Genomic DNA, 15,868 nt, shown 5'->3' on the forward strand with positions numbered 1-15,868 from the left:
GTTAGACCATAGACTATGGTTAGACTGTAGTATACAAACAACTTTGGTCACTGGTTGGTTGGTCACTTTTTCGTTTGACACATTTTTAGTTTGTACCCCGCTCAACGATGCCAGATTATTTTATGGGAGATCTGTATTTTCCTAGAAATAAATCTGTATTTTATCTGGATCATGTCAAATTTGATGCCACAGAACATTTTTTTGAATTTTTAACAGCAGATTTAAGCTTTTTAATCATGTTAAAGCATAATTCAATTACTAATTTTTTGAAAGTTTTAAATTAAATCTCTTTAAAAAAAATTATACATACAGATTTTTGGGATCGAAAAATCTGTATAATACAGATTTATCTGTATATCTGGCTGTATAGTATTGTCTTTCATGTGTTGATAGGACCTTTAAAAAAACTCTAGAATTGTTCTTTTAGAAATTCTTTACTAAATATATTTATCCATTTCCAAAGGCTTTCTAAAACTTGTGAAAACATTTCAAATAACAAATCTAGAGTATTTTTAAAGGCCCTATAAACTGTTGTGTTTCACATGTTATAAGATTTTTTCAATTAAAAAAAACTCTGGAAAAGTGTTCGTGAAAAAACTAAGAACGATATTATTCGTAAAAACAAACTTGACATTTCGTAAACTTTTAAACGTTTATGTAAGGTATGCACTTCGGAAGAAACCGGTCAAGAAAAATTTCAAATGGGAAGCAGCGGCAGCGCAAGCAAGTCAGAGAGGGTGAAGAAAAGCCCCAAGAAATCGCTCCCTCTCCTTTGTTCTGCTGATCGTAAAGCTGTTTCTTGACCCCTTTCCTTCCGATCTGCAGACTAGCCTTTAATAAAAAAAAATTTGAAGAACATAATGAGTTGATTCAAATCACGGTTTATTTTATGAATACTTTTAAACGTGCAAGTCAAAAGCACTCTGATAGCATTTTGTGAAATTTGTTAGCTGTAAAAACTACACAGTTTTATATTTTTAATTCTCAAATTTATTAAATTCAATTAATCTAAATAATTCATTGACAGTTTTTGTTATACCATGGTGTCATATCGGCAAAATGTACGGATTTTTGCTCAACAAGAGTTGGTAGGCTAGCCTTAGTCAAAGTAAAACTAAAAAGTGGTGAACTATCATTTTTTACACGGGACTCACACTTACTTTCAGACTAAACGTTTGGTAGTAGGAGTGAGCTCTGTGTATTAAAGACGGCGCCAAACTAAAAAGTAACCAAACCAGAGCTCACAACTTGGCCCACAATGCAAAATTTTAATCATTATTATTGGAGTTTTTTTTTTTTTTTTTTTCTTAAAAAGGTCCAATAATCCAAATTTTCAGTTTTTGCTTTATGGGTGTTTTTAAATACACCATAACATTAATGACTCAAGGCGGTTTCAAAAACACCCAAAAAGCAAAAACTGGAAATTTGGTTTATTGGACCTTTTCAAAAAAAAAAACTCCAGATTAAGACTTTTTCAAAATTTAATCTTTTAAACTTCAAAATAACAAAACGCACGAACCTTTTCTTCATAATCTTGGTCACGATCAAAACGAAAGAACCTGTCAAAATCGCGTTTCGTGACAGAAACAGGTGACAGTTCTCGCTCGCTCGCTCCTGTCAGTCGGCCAGCGCTGCAGCGAACCCACCACCGTCAGACGAACGATCCTTTTTTCCCTCATCGCAGTTGGCCACTTTTCCCATCATGGCGGCGTTTGTAGTACGAAAAGTTGGATCCGGATTACTCGCTCCGCGAAATGGAGCTACCTTGCAGAAGGTCGGTATCGGTGGCCGTGGACGGCGCCCGGGATCGGTGCCGGAGAGAGCTCGCGGAACGTGGTTTTTCTTTTGTCTGGACGGATTTGCGGGACGGTCGAGCAAAAGTGTGTGTTGTGTAATCGCAGCAGGCTCTCGCGGACGGGCAGAAAAGTCAGCAGCAAAAAAGAAAAAAAAATCAACTGCCTGCCTGGTTCGGCCTGCTTGGATCAGCTGTCAATGGTGAAGATGTTGAAGAAGTGCTGCTGCGGCGAGTTCCTGGAGTTGTGACCTTGGCCGGAACATTGCTTGCAATGGCCTCTGACCCACAGTGGTTTTAAATCACAACAAAAAGATTCGCCAGTGTTTGCTCCCGCACAGTGCGTTATGTAACACGATTTGCAGTTTGTGCAATTTACTGTGGCCAGTTTCGTGATGCTCTCTTCCGGTTTGTTCCCGTGGTTCTGGAAGATTAATTCTGAATTTTTGGAATATTGTTATTTGCTAAAGTGGTTTATGGTAAGATGTAGCAACTAATTAGTCGTCTTCTCCCTCTGCCTTGCAGGTACAAAATTTCTCGACGAGCCGCGCCTGGACGAAGAGTCAAAAGGTGAGTCAACAAACGAGAAGGATTCAAGGATAAACAGTTAATTCCGGAAGTTCCAGTCTGGAGGATTGATACAATAATTTAAGTTTCTAATCGATTACTAGAATGCACAAATTATGCTTTGCATAATATTCGGTTCCTGATCGTTTTCAAATGTAATGAAGATTCTCAATCATATTTCTAACTCAGATTTACAGCAATCACAAACTTATTAAAACAGTATTTCCATGTTGATGGTTTATTATGCTTGGTTGTGTTGCTTTTTTACTTATTCTAAATTTTAAATATGGAGCAAAAGTATGGATATTCGACGATCTTGGAGACTGTTTTAAAATTTAGAAGTTATTCGATCTCACATTGATTAAAACAGTTTGAAGCCTTGTTAGAACTTTTGATTGAAACTTGTTTGTTCACTTCCTACTGCGATATTTCCTAGTTAATTTCAGTAGAGAACACTTTCAAGGAGCTCTGAAATCTTGAACAAAGATTATGTTTTGTACTTTAAATTCGGCTGAAACTTTGTGAGTATTTTCTTTGTGATTAAAGAATTGATAGCCCGTCTAATGAAGTCTCTATAAATACAATTTCGACAGCTGACCATTTAAAAAAGCTATACAAATACTCAAAAACTTGTCTCTTAGGACTGATTTCTGATCGGTTTGATTTCTTGAGTACACAGGTATTGGCGTTTTGCTTAGGACGTTTTTCTTTTAAATTATTATTTTTTATTTTATCTTAACACAAAAATGGGATCGCGCAAATAACTTTTTTTTTTGAAAATCTACGTTTGTGGTTTTGGTTTAGAGCGTCAAAAATGCTATCTTTAGATCTATTAGGTAATTGAGAAATATCGAGCCACAAAGTACAAAAAGGTCGAAAAAATAATCGATTTTGAAATTTAATTTTGAAGATGTTATTAAATTTGCCTTCAACAAAAATTTTAAAGAGCGCTCTAGATCACACCGTTGACACTAATTTCCATGACAGATGCCGTTTTAGCTAAAAAATCCACCGGACTTTAAAACTGTAATTTAAAAAGCCTTGAAAGCCCATCAAGAAGAAGACAAGTAACGTCAAAACGTCGAAATAAATTAAAAATAAAAACGAAAATCTTTCAAATTCTCTCTGAAGGACGTATTAGACTACGACAAACAAACAAACAAACTTTTTGACAGTTTGCCTGCTTTTTTTTGTCTGCATTCGTTTGCATAAACGTCAGCCTGCATACATTTAGTTTTGTTTGCGAGTTTGTTTGTTTGCCATAGTCTAATACCTCCTTGAAACTTAAAATTGATATTAAAAAAAAATGCAATACTTGTTCGGTAACCGGGCTAATAAATTGATACCTAATAGAATCTGAAATTCGTGCCCAGAGCTTTTTAGGTTTCTTTTAATTTTAACTTGAAATTCATAAAAAAAAACATAAAATAGTGTAATAATTTGCAGGGTTGTTACGGACGGCGCGGATCTGGCGCGGATTTGGTGGCGAATTTTGCTCAGGCGCGGATTTCGCGTGGATGGCAATTTTGATAGATAAATTAATTGAGAGAGATAGGGAGCGGTCGTGGCTGACTGGTCACGGTGTTCGCTTTGTAAGCGAATGGTCCTGGGTTCGATTCCCATCTGCTCCCAACGAGAAAGTATAGGAAATATAAATCTTGAAACTCTGAACATGAACGAAAAATCAAAGTCGCTCGAGTCGAGGTTCGATCCCCCGTCCTTTGGATTGGTAAGCAAAAATGCTTACCACTGTGCCTTCTCGACTTGGTGAGCTATGACTGGAATTAGGAATACTGTTACTAACAACTATATACGCGCTGGGTCCTTGTCCATTTGACAAGGGTTCGGAAGTTCTAAATAACGTTTGAATCCGATTGGTCCAAACGTTCTTCAGGGCGGGGCTTGTCGATAAAGCTGAAGTACCTCGCGCTCGGCTAGCCAGCGTAGAAATGGGTCACCGAAGCTCGGCAGAGCTAACACCTTCCAAATGCCTATGCGAGTTATTTGCATGTATAGAATGTAGATCTAAAAATACATGGAAACAACTCAATTTGTAAGAAGCGACCGCGTGGTCCCGTTTGGTTGGTTGCACACACACACACACATAAATTAATTGAGAGAGATAGAATTAATTTCAAGTTATTAAGAAAAATATTATCAGGAATGACGATAATTTGTTTTTTACTTTGAGTGCATGAATTTCATAATTTTTATTGATTGATTTTTTTTCTGATAATGCTTCTTTGTATTTTCTTAGTAAGAAACGTGAAGATGAAGATTATGTAGAAATTATTTTTTATATGTTTCTTGTCATTTATTAACATCTCCGGCTCTGAATATTTAGTTTCTTTTTGAGTAATGATTTTTAACCTTATTTATTTTTAATTTTATACTGGATTTATTCAATTTTTAAGATATAGACATTAGAATGTGTAGCAAAAACTTTTTTTGGGGCTTGTTCTAGTGGGCGCCAAATATGAGCTTGATTGGACGTAACAGAAGCTGGCCTTCACTTTCGAATTTTGGAAAGGAATTTAATCAGTAGAAATATTTTTTTTTTCTAAATTTAAACTTTCTTGGCGAAAATAAAAAGATCAGAACATTCCAAATTCAAAGCTACAGAAATTCAAAATTCGAAAAAATAATTTGTTTTGATAGTTTTTATTATAACAAAAAAAACAAAATATTTTTTTTTCGAAATTTCTAAAATCGTAATTAAAAAATCTGAAATTTCGAAATTCAAAATTTTAGCAATCTGCAATTCAAAATACCAAAAATTTGGGTAATCGAAAATTTGATGATTTAAAAAAATCAAAACTAAAAAGTCAAAATTTAAAAACTAAAAAGTCAAAATTTAAAAACTAAAAAGTCAAAATTTAAAAACTAAAAAATATAAAATTCAAAAAAATATAGAAAAAAAATCTCAAATCAAAAATAATTTTAGTATTCTTAAATCCTAAATTCTTAAATTCTTAAATTCTTAAATTCTTAAATTCTTAAATTCTTAAATTCTTAAATTCTTAAATTCTTAAATTCTTAAATTCTTAAATTCTTAAATTCTTAAATTCTTAAATTCTTAAATTCTTAAATTCTTAAATTCTTAAATTCTTAAATTCTTAAATTCTTAAATTCTTAAATTCTTAAATTCTTAAATTCTTAAATTCTTAAATTCTTAAATTCTTAAATTCTTAAATTCTTAAATTCGTAAATTCTTTAATTCTTTAATTCTTTAATTCTTTAATTCTTAACTTCTTAAATTCTTTAATTCTTTAATTCTTAACTTCTTAACTTCTTAAATTCTTTAATTCTAAAATAAGCATAGCATAAGCATAAGCATAGGTGCCCACCCGCAGTTGCTACTCCGTTATTGACCAGGACCTCCAGTCCTCCAGAAGTTACATCCATGAGCCGTGGAAGATAAGTGGGTGCTATCTTTCCTCGCTTCGCAACTTCTCAAAGGTCCCTATCATGCTGATCAATACCAGCGCCGGCCACGACCAGTGGTAGGGTCACGGGGAAGTGGATGGGAATGTTAGTCCGATACTTGAGTGATAGAGACCGCCCAATCGACTGCATCTCCGACAAAGTATCACATGAGTTTTGAGGAGGTTAGTAGATGGGTATGAGGTCAGGATTCACGAGTGGCAGTGATGTGACCATGAGCATTTTGTTTATCAGTTGAAAATTTTAAATCTTAGGCAGCCGGCTGCGGAAAGATAAATAATTGATTATTTAAAAAAGTTTTTTAATCGAACGCGTGCCAACCGAGCAGTAGTGCTATGGGCTGGACTTATCAGTATATTTTTACTGTTTGTACAATTTAGATTACGCGAGCAAATTTTAAAAATAGTAAATAAAAGACGCTTTACTTTTCATAAAATCAATAGTTTGATTAGTTAAAAGTAAATCTGCCTGTTGGAATAAATTATTACGATCAACGAATATAATCGAAAAGAAAACAGGACACCACGTAACCGATTGTAATGAAATTAAAACAATAAATTAAATGAACTAAACCGGCGGCGTGCCTTCCAATCAACGATGATAAAATAAGGACTTATGAAAAATAAAATATCAAGTAAAAGGGCTTCGAAAAACACTTTACAGAGTAACCGCGAGGTCCCGCTACTCACAATCGAGTTAAAAAATTCAAAAACGCGCGCTAATGGTCTATCCTAAATGTCAGCGTGTCTTTCGATAAACGATTCTATAGAAATGATTTTTCCACCGTGAAAATTTGACACATTATTTGGGTTGTATCATCTACTAGTACAGTTGACAGACTAACGAAACGACAGCAAAATGATCAAGAACGCGTATACTTAATTATTAAATAATGATCCTATAACGAGTATTTTCAATAAGATTTGGATTTATCGACCGATTCTGTAGATTTTACGCGGTTTTAAATATTTATTGGCTTAAATTCTTAAATTCTTAAATTCCTAAATTCTTAAATTCTTAAATTCTTGAATTCTTGAATTCTTAAGTACTTAAATCCTTAAATTCTTAAATTTTTAAATTCTTAAATCCTTAACTTCTTAAATTCTTAAATTCTCAAATTCTTAAATTCTTAAACTCTTAAATTCTTACATTCTTAAATTCTTAAATTCTTAAATTCTTAAATTCTTAAATACTTAAATTCTTAAATTCTTAAATTCTTAAATTCTTAAATTCTTAAATTCTTAAATTCTTAAATTCTTAAATTCTTAAATTCTTAAATTCTTAAATTATGAAATTCTTAAATTCTTAAACTCTTGAATTCTTAAATTCTTAAATTCTTAAATTCTTAAATTCTTAAATTCTTAAATTCTTAAATTCTTAAATTCTTAAATTCTTAACTTCTTAAATTCTTAAATGTTTTTATTTTTAAATTCTTAAATTCTTAAATTCTTAAATTCTTAAATTCTTAAATTCTTAAATTCTTAAATTCTTAAATTCTTAAATACTTAAATTCTTAAATTCTTAAATTCTTAAATTCTTAACTTCTTAAATTCTTAAATTCTTACATTCTTAAATTCTTAAATTCTTAAATTCTTAAATTCTTAAATTCTTAAATTCTTAAATTCTTAAATTCTTAAATTCTTAAATTCTTAAATTCTTAAATTCTTAAATTCTTAAATTCTTAAATACTTAAATTCTTAAATTCTTAAATTCTTAAATTCTTAACTTCTTAAATTCTTAAATTCTTAAATTCTTAAATTCTTAAATTCTTAAATTATTAAACTCTTGAATTCTTAAATTCTTAAATTCTTTAATTCTTGAATTCTTAAATACTTAAATCCTTAAATCCTTAAATTTTTAAATTCCTAACTTCTTAACTTCTTAAATGTTTTTATTTTTAAATTCTTAAATTCTTAAATTCTTAAATTCTTAAACTCTTAAATTCTTAAATTCTTTAATTCTGTAATTCTTGAATTCTTAAATACTTAAATCCTTAAATTCTTAAATTCTTAACTTCTTAACTTCTTAACTTCTTAACTTCTTAACTTCTTAACTTCTTAAATTCTTAAATTCTTAAATTCTTAAATTCTTAAATTCTTAAATTCTTAAATTCTTAAACTCTTAAATTCTTAAATTCTTAAATTCTTAAATTCTTTAATTCTTGAATTCTTAAATACTTAAATCCTTAAATTATTAAATTCTTAACTTCTTAAATTCTTAAATGTTTTTATTTTTAAATTCTTAGTTCTTAAATTCTTAAATTTTCGAATTCCACAATTTTTGAAGTACTTTTTTATGTCAGAGATTTTGAAATAATGAGAAGACATTATTTTAAATATCGGAAATTAAATTTCTTTCGGAGTGAAATTTCAGCGAGGATTTTGGATTACTAACTGTATAAAAATTCTCAGACTTTCGAAATATAAAATTTTATCATATTATAATTTTAGATTTTGATTAAATTTTGAGGTTATATTTTTGAAGTTAAATTTTTAGGTTTTTAAATATTGTATTTTCTATTTTGAAGATTTTTTTTCATGACCCTTGCCTTGACCGTCTCTTGAGGATTTTTTTTAAATGGATTTATTGCTTTCATTCTTTTGGAGCCTTTAAACATAAAACGAGTTTTTTTAATCAAATACTTTCTGAATTAGTTTTTCTTCATTAAAAAATAAAATTTCTTAATTGTTGCTCGCGTTTTTTTTTAATATGGCGTGGATTTCGCGCGGTTTCGAATTTTATGTCGGCGCGGATTTGGCGCGGATTTTTTTTTCGACTCTCACGTTACAACCCTGTATTTCAATGATTTGTGCTAATTTTGCAATCCCCTTCAACTTTTTTTAAACAGTCTTTTTTTCCGTTCTGATGTCCAAATTAAGAATAAGGGTCATTTCATGTCAAGTGAGTACCCTTTTGGACACGACCTTCACCGATTTTCACCAAACTTGGAAGGGATGTTAATTTATCGATAGTAGACAGAAATCCCACTCTAAAAATACGCCAAACTTTTTATTCAAGTGCCCAAACACATAAATGATTGAATAAAGCCACATCATGGATCTACTTGGTTTGTGTTTCAACATGAATCCAAATCACAATCAAGAGCAATTGTTTGGGCGATTGAATTTTTGGTATTTTTTGACACGTTCGTTTCATTCGGGTGGCTCAAGTTTTTCAAGTGTTTTGCTCATGAATTAAATTTGAATTTATGAATTTAAAATAGAGAAAAAATAAACTAAACCCGACTCCCTTCCCAATCCTCACAGCTCGCGACCGCCGGTGGGCTGGTGATCGGCGGTGCCGGTGCCCTCCTGTTCGCGCTGGACCAGTCCGTGTCCGCGTCCGGCACCGAGGTCCACCCCACGGAGATGCCCTGGAGCCACAAGGGCGTGTTCAACTCGCTGGACCACGCGGGAATCCGGCGCGGTTACGAGGTGTACAAGCAGGTCTGCGCCGCGTGCCACTCGATGCGCTTCCTGGCGTACCGTAACCTGATCGGAGTGTCCCACACCGAGGCGGAGGCCAAGGCCGAGGCGGCCGAAATCATGGTCAAGGACGGTCCCGATGAGGCCGGCAACTACTTCATGCGACCGGGCAAGCTGTCGGATTACTTCCCGAGCCCGTACCCGAACGAGGAGGCGGCCCGTGCCGCCAACAACGGTGCCTACCCGCCCGATCTGAGCTACATCGCGTTGGCTCGCCACGGCGGTGAGGACTACCTGTTTGCGCTGCTGACCGGGTACGTCGACGCCCCGGCCGGTATCGTGCTGCGCGAGGGACAGTATTACAATCCGTACTTCCCGGGCGGTGCCATCTCGATGGCCCAGGCGCTCTACAACGAGGTGGGTTTCTTAATTCTTAATAGTTGAAGAAAATCAGTAAACTAACAACTTCTTACTGACAGGCTGCCGAATACTCGGACGGAACGCCACCGACGGCGAGCCAGCTGGCCAAGGACGTGTCGACGTTCCTGGTGTGGTCGGCCGATCCGTGCCACGACGAGCGCAAACGCATGGGCATCAAGTCGTTGGGAATTTTGCTGGTGCTCGGTTCGCTCGCGTACTACATCAAGCGACACAAGTGGGCCGCCCTCAAGACCCGAAAGATTTCCTTCTACCCGAAGCAGAAGTAAACTGGGGTTTGCGCTTGTGAAGAAGTGGGGAGAAGGAGACTATAGTAATAGAGAGTGTGTGTGGGTGGGGCGGAGACAACTTTTAAACATCATTCTCTTGCAGAGCAGTAACGAAAACTAAAAGCAAACAAAAACACGGACGCCGATGAGAAAGCAAAGATCGGAACCAAAAAGAACGTTCAACCGTATAAACTAATTATTCTTAATGTATCCACAATTCTGCAATACCCCTTGCATTAACGTAAATTATTGTAAAACAATTGAGAATAAAGAGCACACTACCATCAACCAAAATCACCGCCAGCATTCGCATGCAAAAAGGGACACAGCGAGAGAGGGACAGGAGGAACGGAACGGGAAACGGCGGCTTAATAAGATCAGGAGCGCGAGCATGAAAATGCCGAACCAACGACGGCAAGGAACAGTTCTGCAAAATAAAGCAAAGTGTTGTTAGTATAAATTCAACCAATGAAGGGTGTTGTTAATTTTGGAGAGATATCACGGCTTTCAACAGTTACAACGTATTCGGAATTAATTGGAACAGTAACTTCTGCTCGCTGGTTCTAGGACAAGACGTCCAAAATCGGTCACAATCTCGAATTCTGGCAGCAGAAAACATTATTGTGTCCTATATTTGGAAATGAGGGTTGCAGGAATAAATAAATTGAATAAACATTGAATGAGCCACACAATTTTTAAAATACCCGATTTTCTCTCGAGACAAACAGGTATTTCCCCGGGTAGGTTTTACTTCAAATTGGGTACTAAAGCCCTGTGTAAATTTTTATGTACAACGGTAAAAAACACGATTAAAAACCATTTCTGATTACTTTTTTTCATTTTAATGCAATTTTTTTTTTTGACAAGACAACATTTTTTCGATGCATCAACTATGGTCCCCTTGGAACGAGCTGTCAAGTAGGAGCTTTTCTGTCAAGAAGGACCGCGAGGTTAATTTTTCAAAATTGGTTTAAAAATCCATTTTAAACTCTTTGTGGTCGTACAAAGGGTCATTGTACTCAGAAAAATAAGCTTTATCGCTGTAAACAATAATATCAGCAATCTAAGCTTCATTTTAGGACCCCATTGCAATGCTTAATTTGGTACAGGTTTAATTTCTCAGGAAAACTTACAAAATGTTAAAGTTGTCAGCCGTTTTTGATCGGTTTTCAATCCAAACCCAATTTTTTTATAGAGATATTTATGGATATTTCATCTTCATGCCTTATTTTTTTCAATCTCAAAATTAATAAAACACTTCGTTTTGTTCTAGAGAATTATCGAGAAAGAAAAAGAGAAATGTGAGTCGGTAACATGGAGTGAAACTTTCTCAGCTGTCACAGCAACAGCAAATAAGGGCTTTGAAAAAACATTTAAGTATTTACAAAAAATTCATAAAAAAAATAAGTTTAGCAAAAAACAAATATATAAACCTCGTCTGAATTCAGGAAACCAATCCTCCTAAGAATTAGCATTTTTTTAACTTTTTTTTTGTTTTTTTTTTTTCATGACTAATTAGGAAAAGTATCGGGCCGCATTTAAAAAGCGTATTCTAGAGTAACGTGATAAGATCCAGCTTGTGATGATATTCGACCCTACTGCTTACGAGGAGGAAGCGTTATCTTTAGGCTACATGGCTCGGTCGGATTCTATTTTTTGGGCAGAATCATTTAAGTACCTACTATAAAAATGCTTTTGCATTAAGTTCGTCCAAATAAATCTACAATGCAATGTTGTCAGCTGTCCATACAAACGTGCCAAAAATATATAAAAAAAAAACTAAATTAATCCACCTTTGTGGTTGATGCCTTCCACACTTTTTACCATCAATGGGTAATATGAGTGGTTTGGACACATATTTCGATGCCAACATTTCAAAAAGCATCATGTACAAACCATGCGTTTTGAGAAAAACGCATTTGAATGTTGAGCATCCATTTTCAATTCCCATTTTAATATAAAAGCAAAATAAGATGTTCTAATGATAACAAACGATGAAAAACGTTGCATTTGTTGATACTTGATCATCCATATTCAATAAAACATTATTTCCGTAATTTTATTTGAGAAAAACAAACATAACATCTTTTGAAATCACCAACGTCGATATCACCCTGCTGTCACTGAGGGGGGCGCTTTGTTATGATTCGTTTTTCTTCGCCGAATGTACATGGCGCTTTTTTCATGTTACTTTTTTTTCGTCACGAGGTTTATGTAGCCTTTTGTTTGACAGGTTGACAGGGCTATATAAACAGGGACTGCTGATGGCAGAGATTTTGTTTATGTTACTTTATTTAAAATCATGATTAAACAGACTTTACTGAAGTAACTTTTGCTCATTTTTGGTGGAGAGGTAGCTTATTAGAAGTACTTTCAGAATATACAATAACCCAGAAAGTGTCAAAATGTACATGATGCCTTTTGAAATGTTACCGTCGATTTCAGCTACGGGCCACCCTTGGTTTTGGGCTTTAGAATGGATTTAGATCAACTGTAAGGCAAGAGTCTTATAAAGGACATCAAATAACATCACTACACCGAAAACGACGTTTGAATTAATTTTATTTTTCGAATTATGAGCAAAAATGTAAATTTATTGAAAAACGACGCAAATGTTGTTTATTTCGAGGTTCCTAAATAAGCTTTCTGAAAAGTTGGATTGTTTGAAAAAGTTTGCTCAATGCTTATAACGTTACTATATGCTACTAACAAGGTATACAAACAACAACGGAACCTTAAATTCATTTAGAGGCTTGGTGGTGGAAGTGTTAAAATAAAATCTACTTGGGGGCAGAATGGACCACCCTTTTCCTGCCTTATAAAAACAATCAAAAGTTAAAAAAATGGAGGTACACTCAACCCCCGGTGGTTGGTCACTTTTTCGTTTGACACTTTTTTAGTTTGTACCCCGTTGGTTGGTCAAAGTCAAACTAAAAAGTGACGAACTGTCACTTTTTACACGGCGCTCACGCACACTATCAAAACACACGTTTGGTAGTGTGTGTGAACTCCGTGTAAAAGGGGTGTCAAACTAAAAAGTGACCCCGTTCGTTTGACAACAGTTGGTGTCAAACCACCGAGGTTTGAGTGTAAATGGATTATTTCACGCCTGGTAGCTTCACAAATCACGTTTGATGCAACACAAGTTGATTTTTTAGTTGTTTTGACACTTAGTTGTAAAAATAGTGTCTTTTTTCGACATATTTACACTATTTTCAAAAATCTTTGTTTTTTTAAGTTACTATTTTTATAAAAGTGATCAAATTTCATGGAAACTATAATGGAAAGGGTCCCTCAAGTAATTTCTTATCACCCTTCAACGTTGTATTAGAAGAAATGGCTTGTTTTCTAAGGTGGCCCATTCTGCCCCGCACCCTAGAAAGTTAGTCGAAAAAACTTTTTTTTAAGTGGCTCAAAAATATTTTTAAGTGAAAAATTTTGATCAACCAAGTATACAACATTGAAGGGAACATTCCAAAGCATGATGGCCTATCTACAATCACTTAACTTAGAATAGTTAAGTAAAGTAAAACTTAGAAAATGTACACAACTTACGGCCGTCATCCACAATCAACTAAGAAAATTTGCTGGGCTGATATACGTTGCTATGCAGTTGTTTGCTTACCTTTGATATGGAAACGTTTGTTACGAGGTTTGTTATGTTTTTCTATGGTTTTTGGTGTATTTCCCTTATAGGCGGTCCATTCTGCCCCACCTGCCCCTAATTGGTCATAACTCGAGACAGGTTTGCCAGATCTTCAATGTAGTGAACTCGTTGGAAAGGGCATTTAAAAAAAAATATTGTGCATGTTGAATTCATCAATGTATAAGACATCAAAAAATCCTGTAGAAATTTTTGGAATTTGATTTTATCTATTTAACGCAAATTTGCTAGGAAAACTTGTACCTTTTAGCAATTCGCAATTTTCAGTGTAAGAACGGGCCTTGACTGATCTTATGCACCAGGTTCCCGACGAACACGCACTGCCCTTACACCTACATCTCACCCTTGCTCTGAGTCAGTACGAGCAACACGCTAGAACACGCTTTGAGTGTTCGTGCCAGGCATGCACACCTTCTTTTCCGGTTACGCATTTTAACTCGGCCGGGGGTGGTACATTAAGTAGGGTTTGATGTAAGTATAAGCGCCTAACCATTTATAGTGTGCCTATCAACTTTCATTAAAGCAAAAACTGTTTTATTTTTTTTTTGTTTGAATTCAAAAACTTATTGTTATTTACTGTGTATTGTTTTCTCCTGAAATCTTCCCTATTGTTGAGTCTGTTTATCTGTTGCTGTTTCTTTTGTCGCGGTGTTTTGTTACAATTTTTGGTCCTAAGCATGTTAGAAAAGTTTTTCAAAAGTACAATAGTAGTATTTGTGTTAATCCTTTAATCATTCCATAAATTGAGTAAGGGCTCGAACCTCTCTTGCTTAAGAAAAAGGTGAAGTTTCAAAACAATGGACAGTGAAGGAAATATACTATGTAAAGAATCAATAGTAAAAGAAAGACAGTAGATAAAGAAATTAACAATATTTAATAAATAGAGGTAACAAACAAGCTTAGATTGTATTGAGGACAATTTACAGGGAAAATGAGAAATTATTCAAATAGATAAATAAAGAAAAGGCACATGATAAACAAAATTGACATCGCTGCCAAATTAAGGGAAAGCAGACAGTTTGTTACAGCAGCATCAATTGGTAAAAAAGAGTGGAAAAGCGTTGAGAAATAAGAGAATCAAATGAGTAAAATCGAAATCAAATGGAGGATAGTAAACAGAAGCCGCGTTAGAAAATCAGTGAAACAAAATAAACAGAAGCATCGATTGCATTATTATTACAAAATCATAATGTTACGTTATTTGGAATAGTTCGAATTGTTACAAGATCATCAAAAATTATAATTTTATTACTTTAAAGTATGTTTCTGTGCCAAAACTTAAGTGGATGCTCTGCCACGTGTTCACCGTTTGACATGGGGCGTCGTAATTTTCAGCTAGCCGTCATAGCATACTAAGGACAATACGTATATTTGAAGGGTGATTCGTTGATTCTGGAGACACCGGACGTCGATCCAATGCGCACCTTGGGGACAGAATGGACAACCCTGATTCCTTCTGGAATTTGTTCTTTGGACCATCCCCTACACACCTGTCTTTATTCCGAGTGAATCCATGTTGTCCCTAGACCTGTAGGAACGATTGAACGAAAAGCATAAAAATCCCATAGTAATTTACATGTAAACTTTGAACCGCTGGGGACAGGGCAATTCTCAACCAAATGGGCTGGTATTTGGCATGAGAGTCCTTATGGGTATCCTCTACTAGGGGAACCCCGGTTTGCCTGATTCTGAGAACTTTTTTGTTTGGCTGAAACACCCTACTAAACATACTGCGAATCAAAACAATACCGTCTACAATCACAAATTACTTCCCTTTCCCACATTGACGCGCCCCTTTCTTCTAGCCGTCTCTATTCTGACCCTCGCTGGTCAAAGGTTTACGAGTCGTTTCCACAGGCCACCAGCTAGAGACCCTATTAAGGATCTCTACCACCAGCTAGGTCACACCTTGTCATCATGATGACTAAATCAAGCCAACGTGGAGGTAAGAAAATAGGACACTTGCAAGGAACCAGAGCCATGCTGTTTTGTCCAAACAGCCCTACGGATGTAGTTGGGCTCCTTCCGGGATGTTCCTCGCCTGGGTGTCAACCGACGAGTATCATCAGTATCATGCACCCTTGGCTTGCAAGCTTCTTTTTAAAATAGGAATTGAAACAAGTTGTACAATTTGTGCACTTCTAGCAAAACAATGTAAATAGGCCAACTTCTAAGAGTAAACAAAGAGTCTATCCCTCTCATGTCAATTGATGTTTACATTTGGAACGAGCAGGATAGACTCTTTGTTTACACTTCGGCATTGGTCCAA

General features: G+C 34.9%; 1 protein-coding gene across 1 annotated transcript; it reads left to right on the forward strand.

Annotated features, from left to right (window-relative positions):
- The first annotated feature begins 1,615 nt into the window (after positions 1 to 1,615).
- LOC120412609 (cytochrome c1, heme protein, mitochondrial) lies at positions 1,616 to 10,400 on the forward strand. The gene is made up of 4 exons (XM_039573157.2): positions 1,616 to 1,774; positions 2,318 to 2,362; positions 9,070 to 9,645; positions 9,708 to 10,400. Exons 1-4 carry the CDS (start codon positions 1,703 to 1,705, stop codon positions 9,933 to 9,935), a joined length of 921 nt encoding a protein of 306 aa, XP_039429091.1. The 5' UTR covers positions 1,616 to 1,702; the 3' UTR covers positions 9,936 to 10,400.
- The last annotated feature ends 5,468 nt before the right edge of the window (positions 10,401 to 15,868 follow it).

This window comes from Culex pipiens, chromosome 3 (assembly GCF_016801865.2).
Source record: "Culex pipiens pallens isolate TS chromosome 3, TS_CPP_V2, whole genome shotgun sequence".
NCBI classification, from domain to species: Eukaryota; Metazoa; Arthropoda; class Insecta; order Diptera; family Culicidae; genus Culex; species Culex pipiens.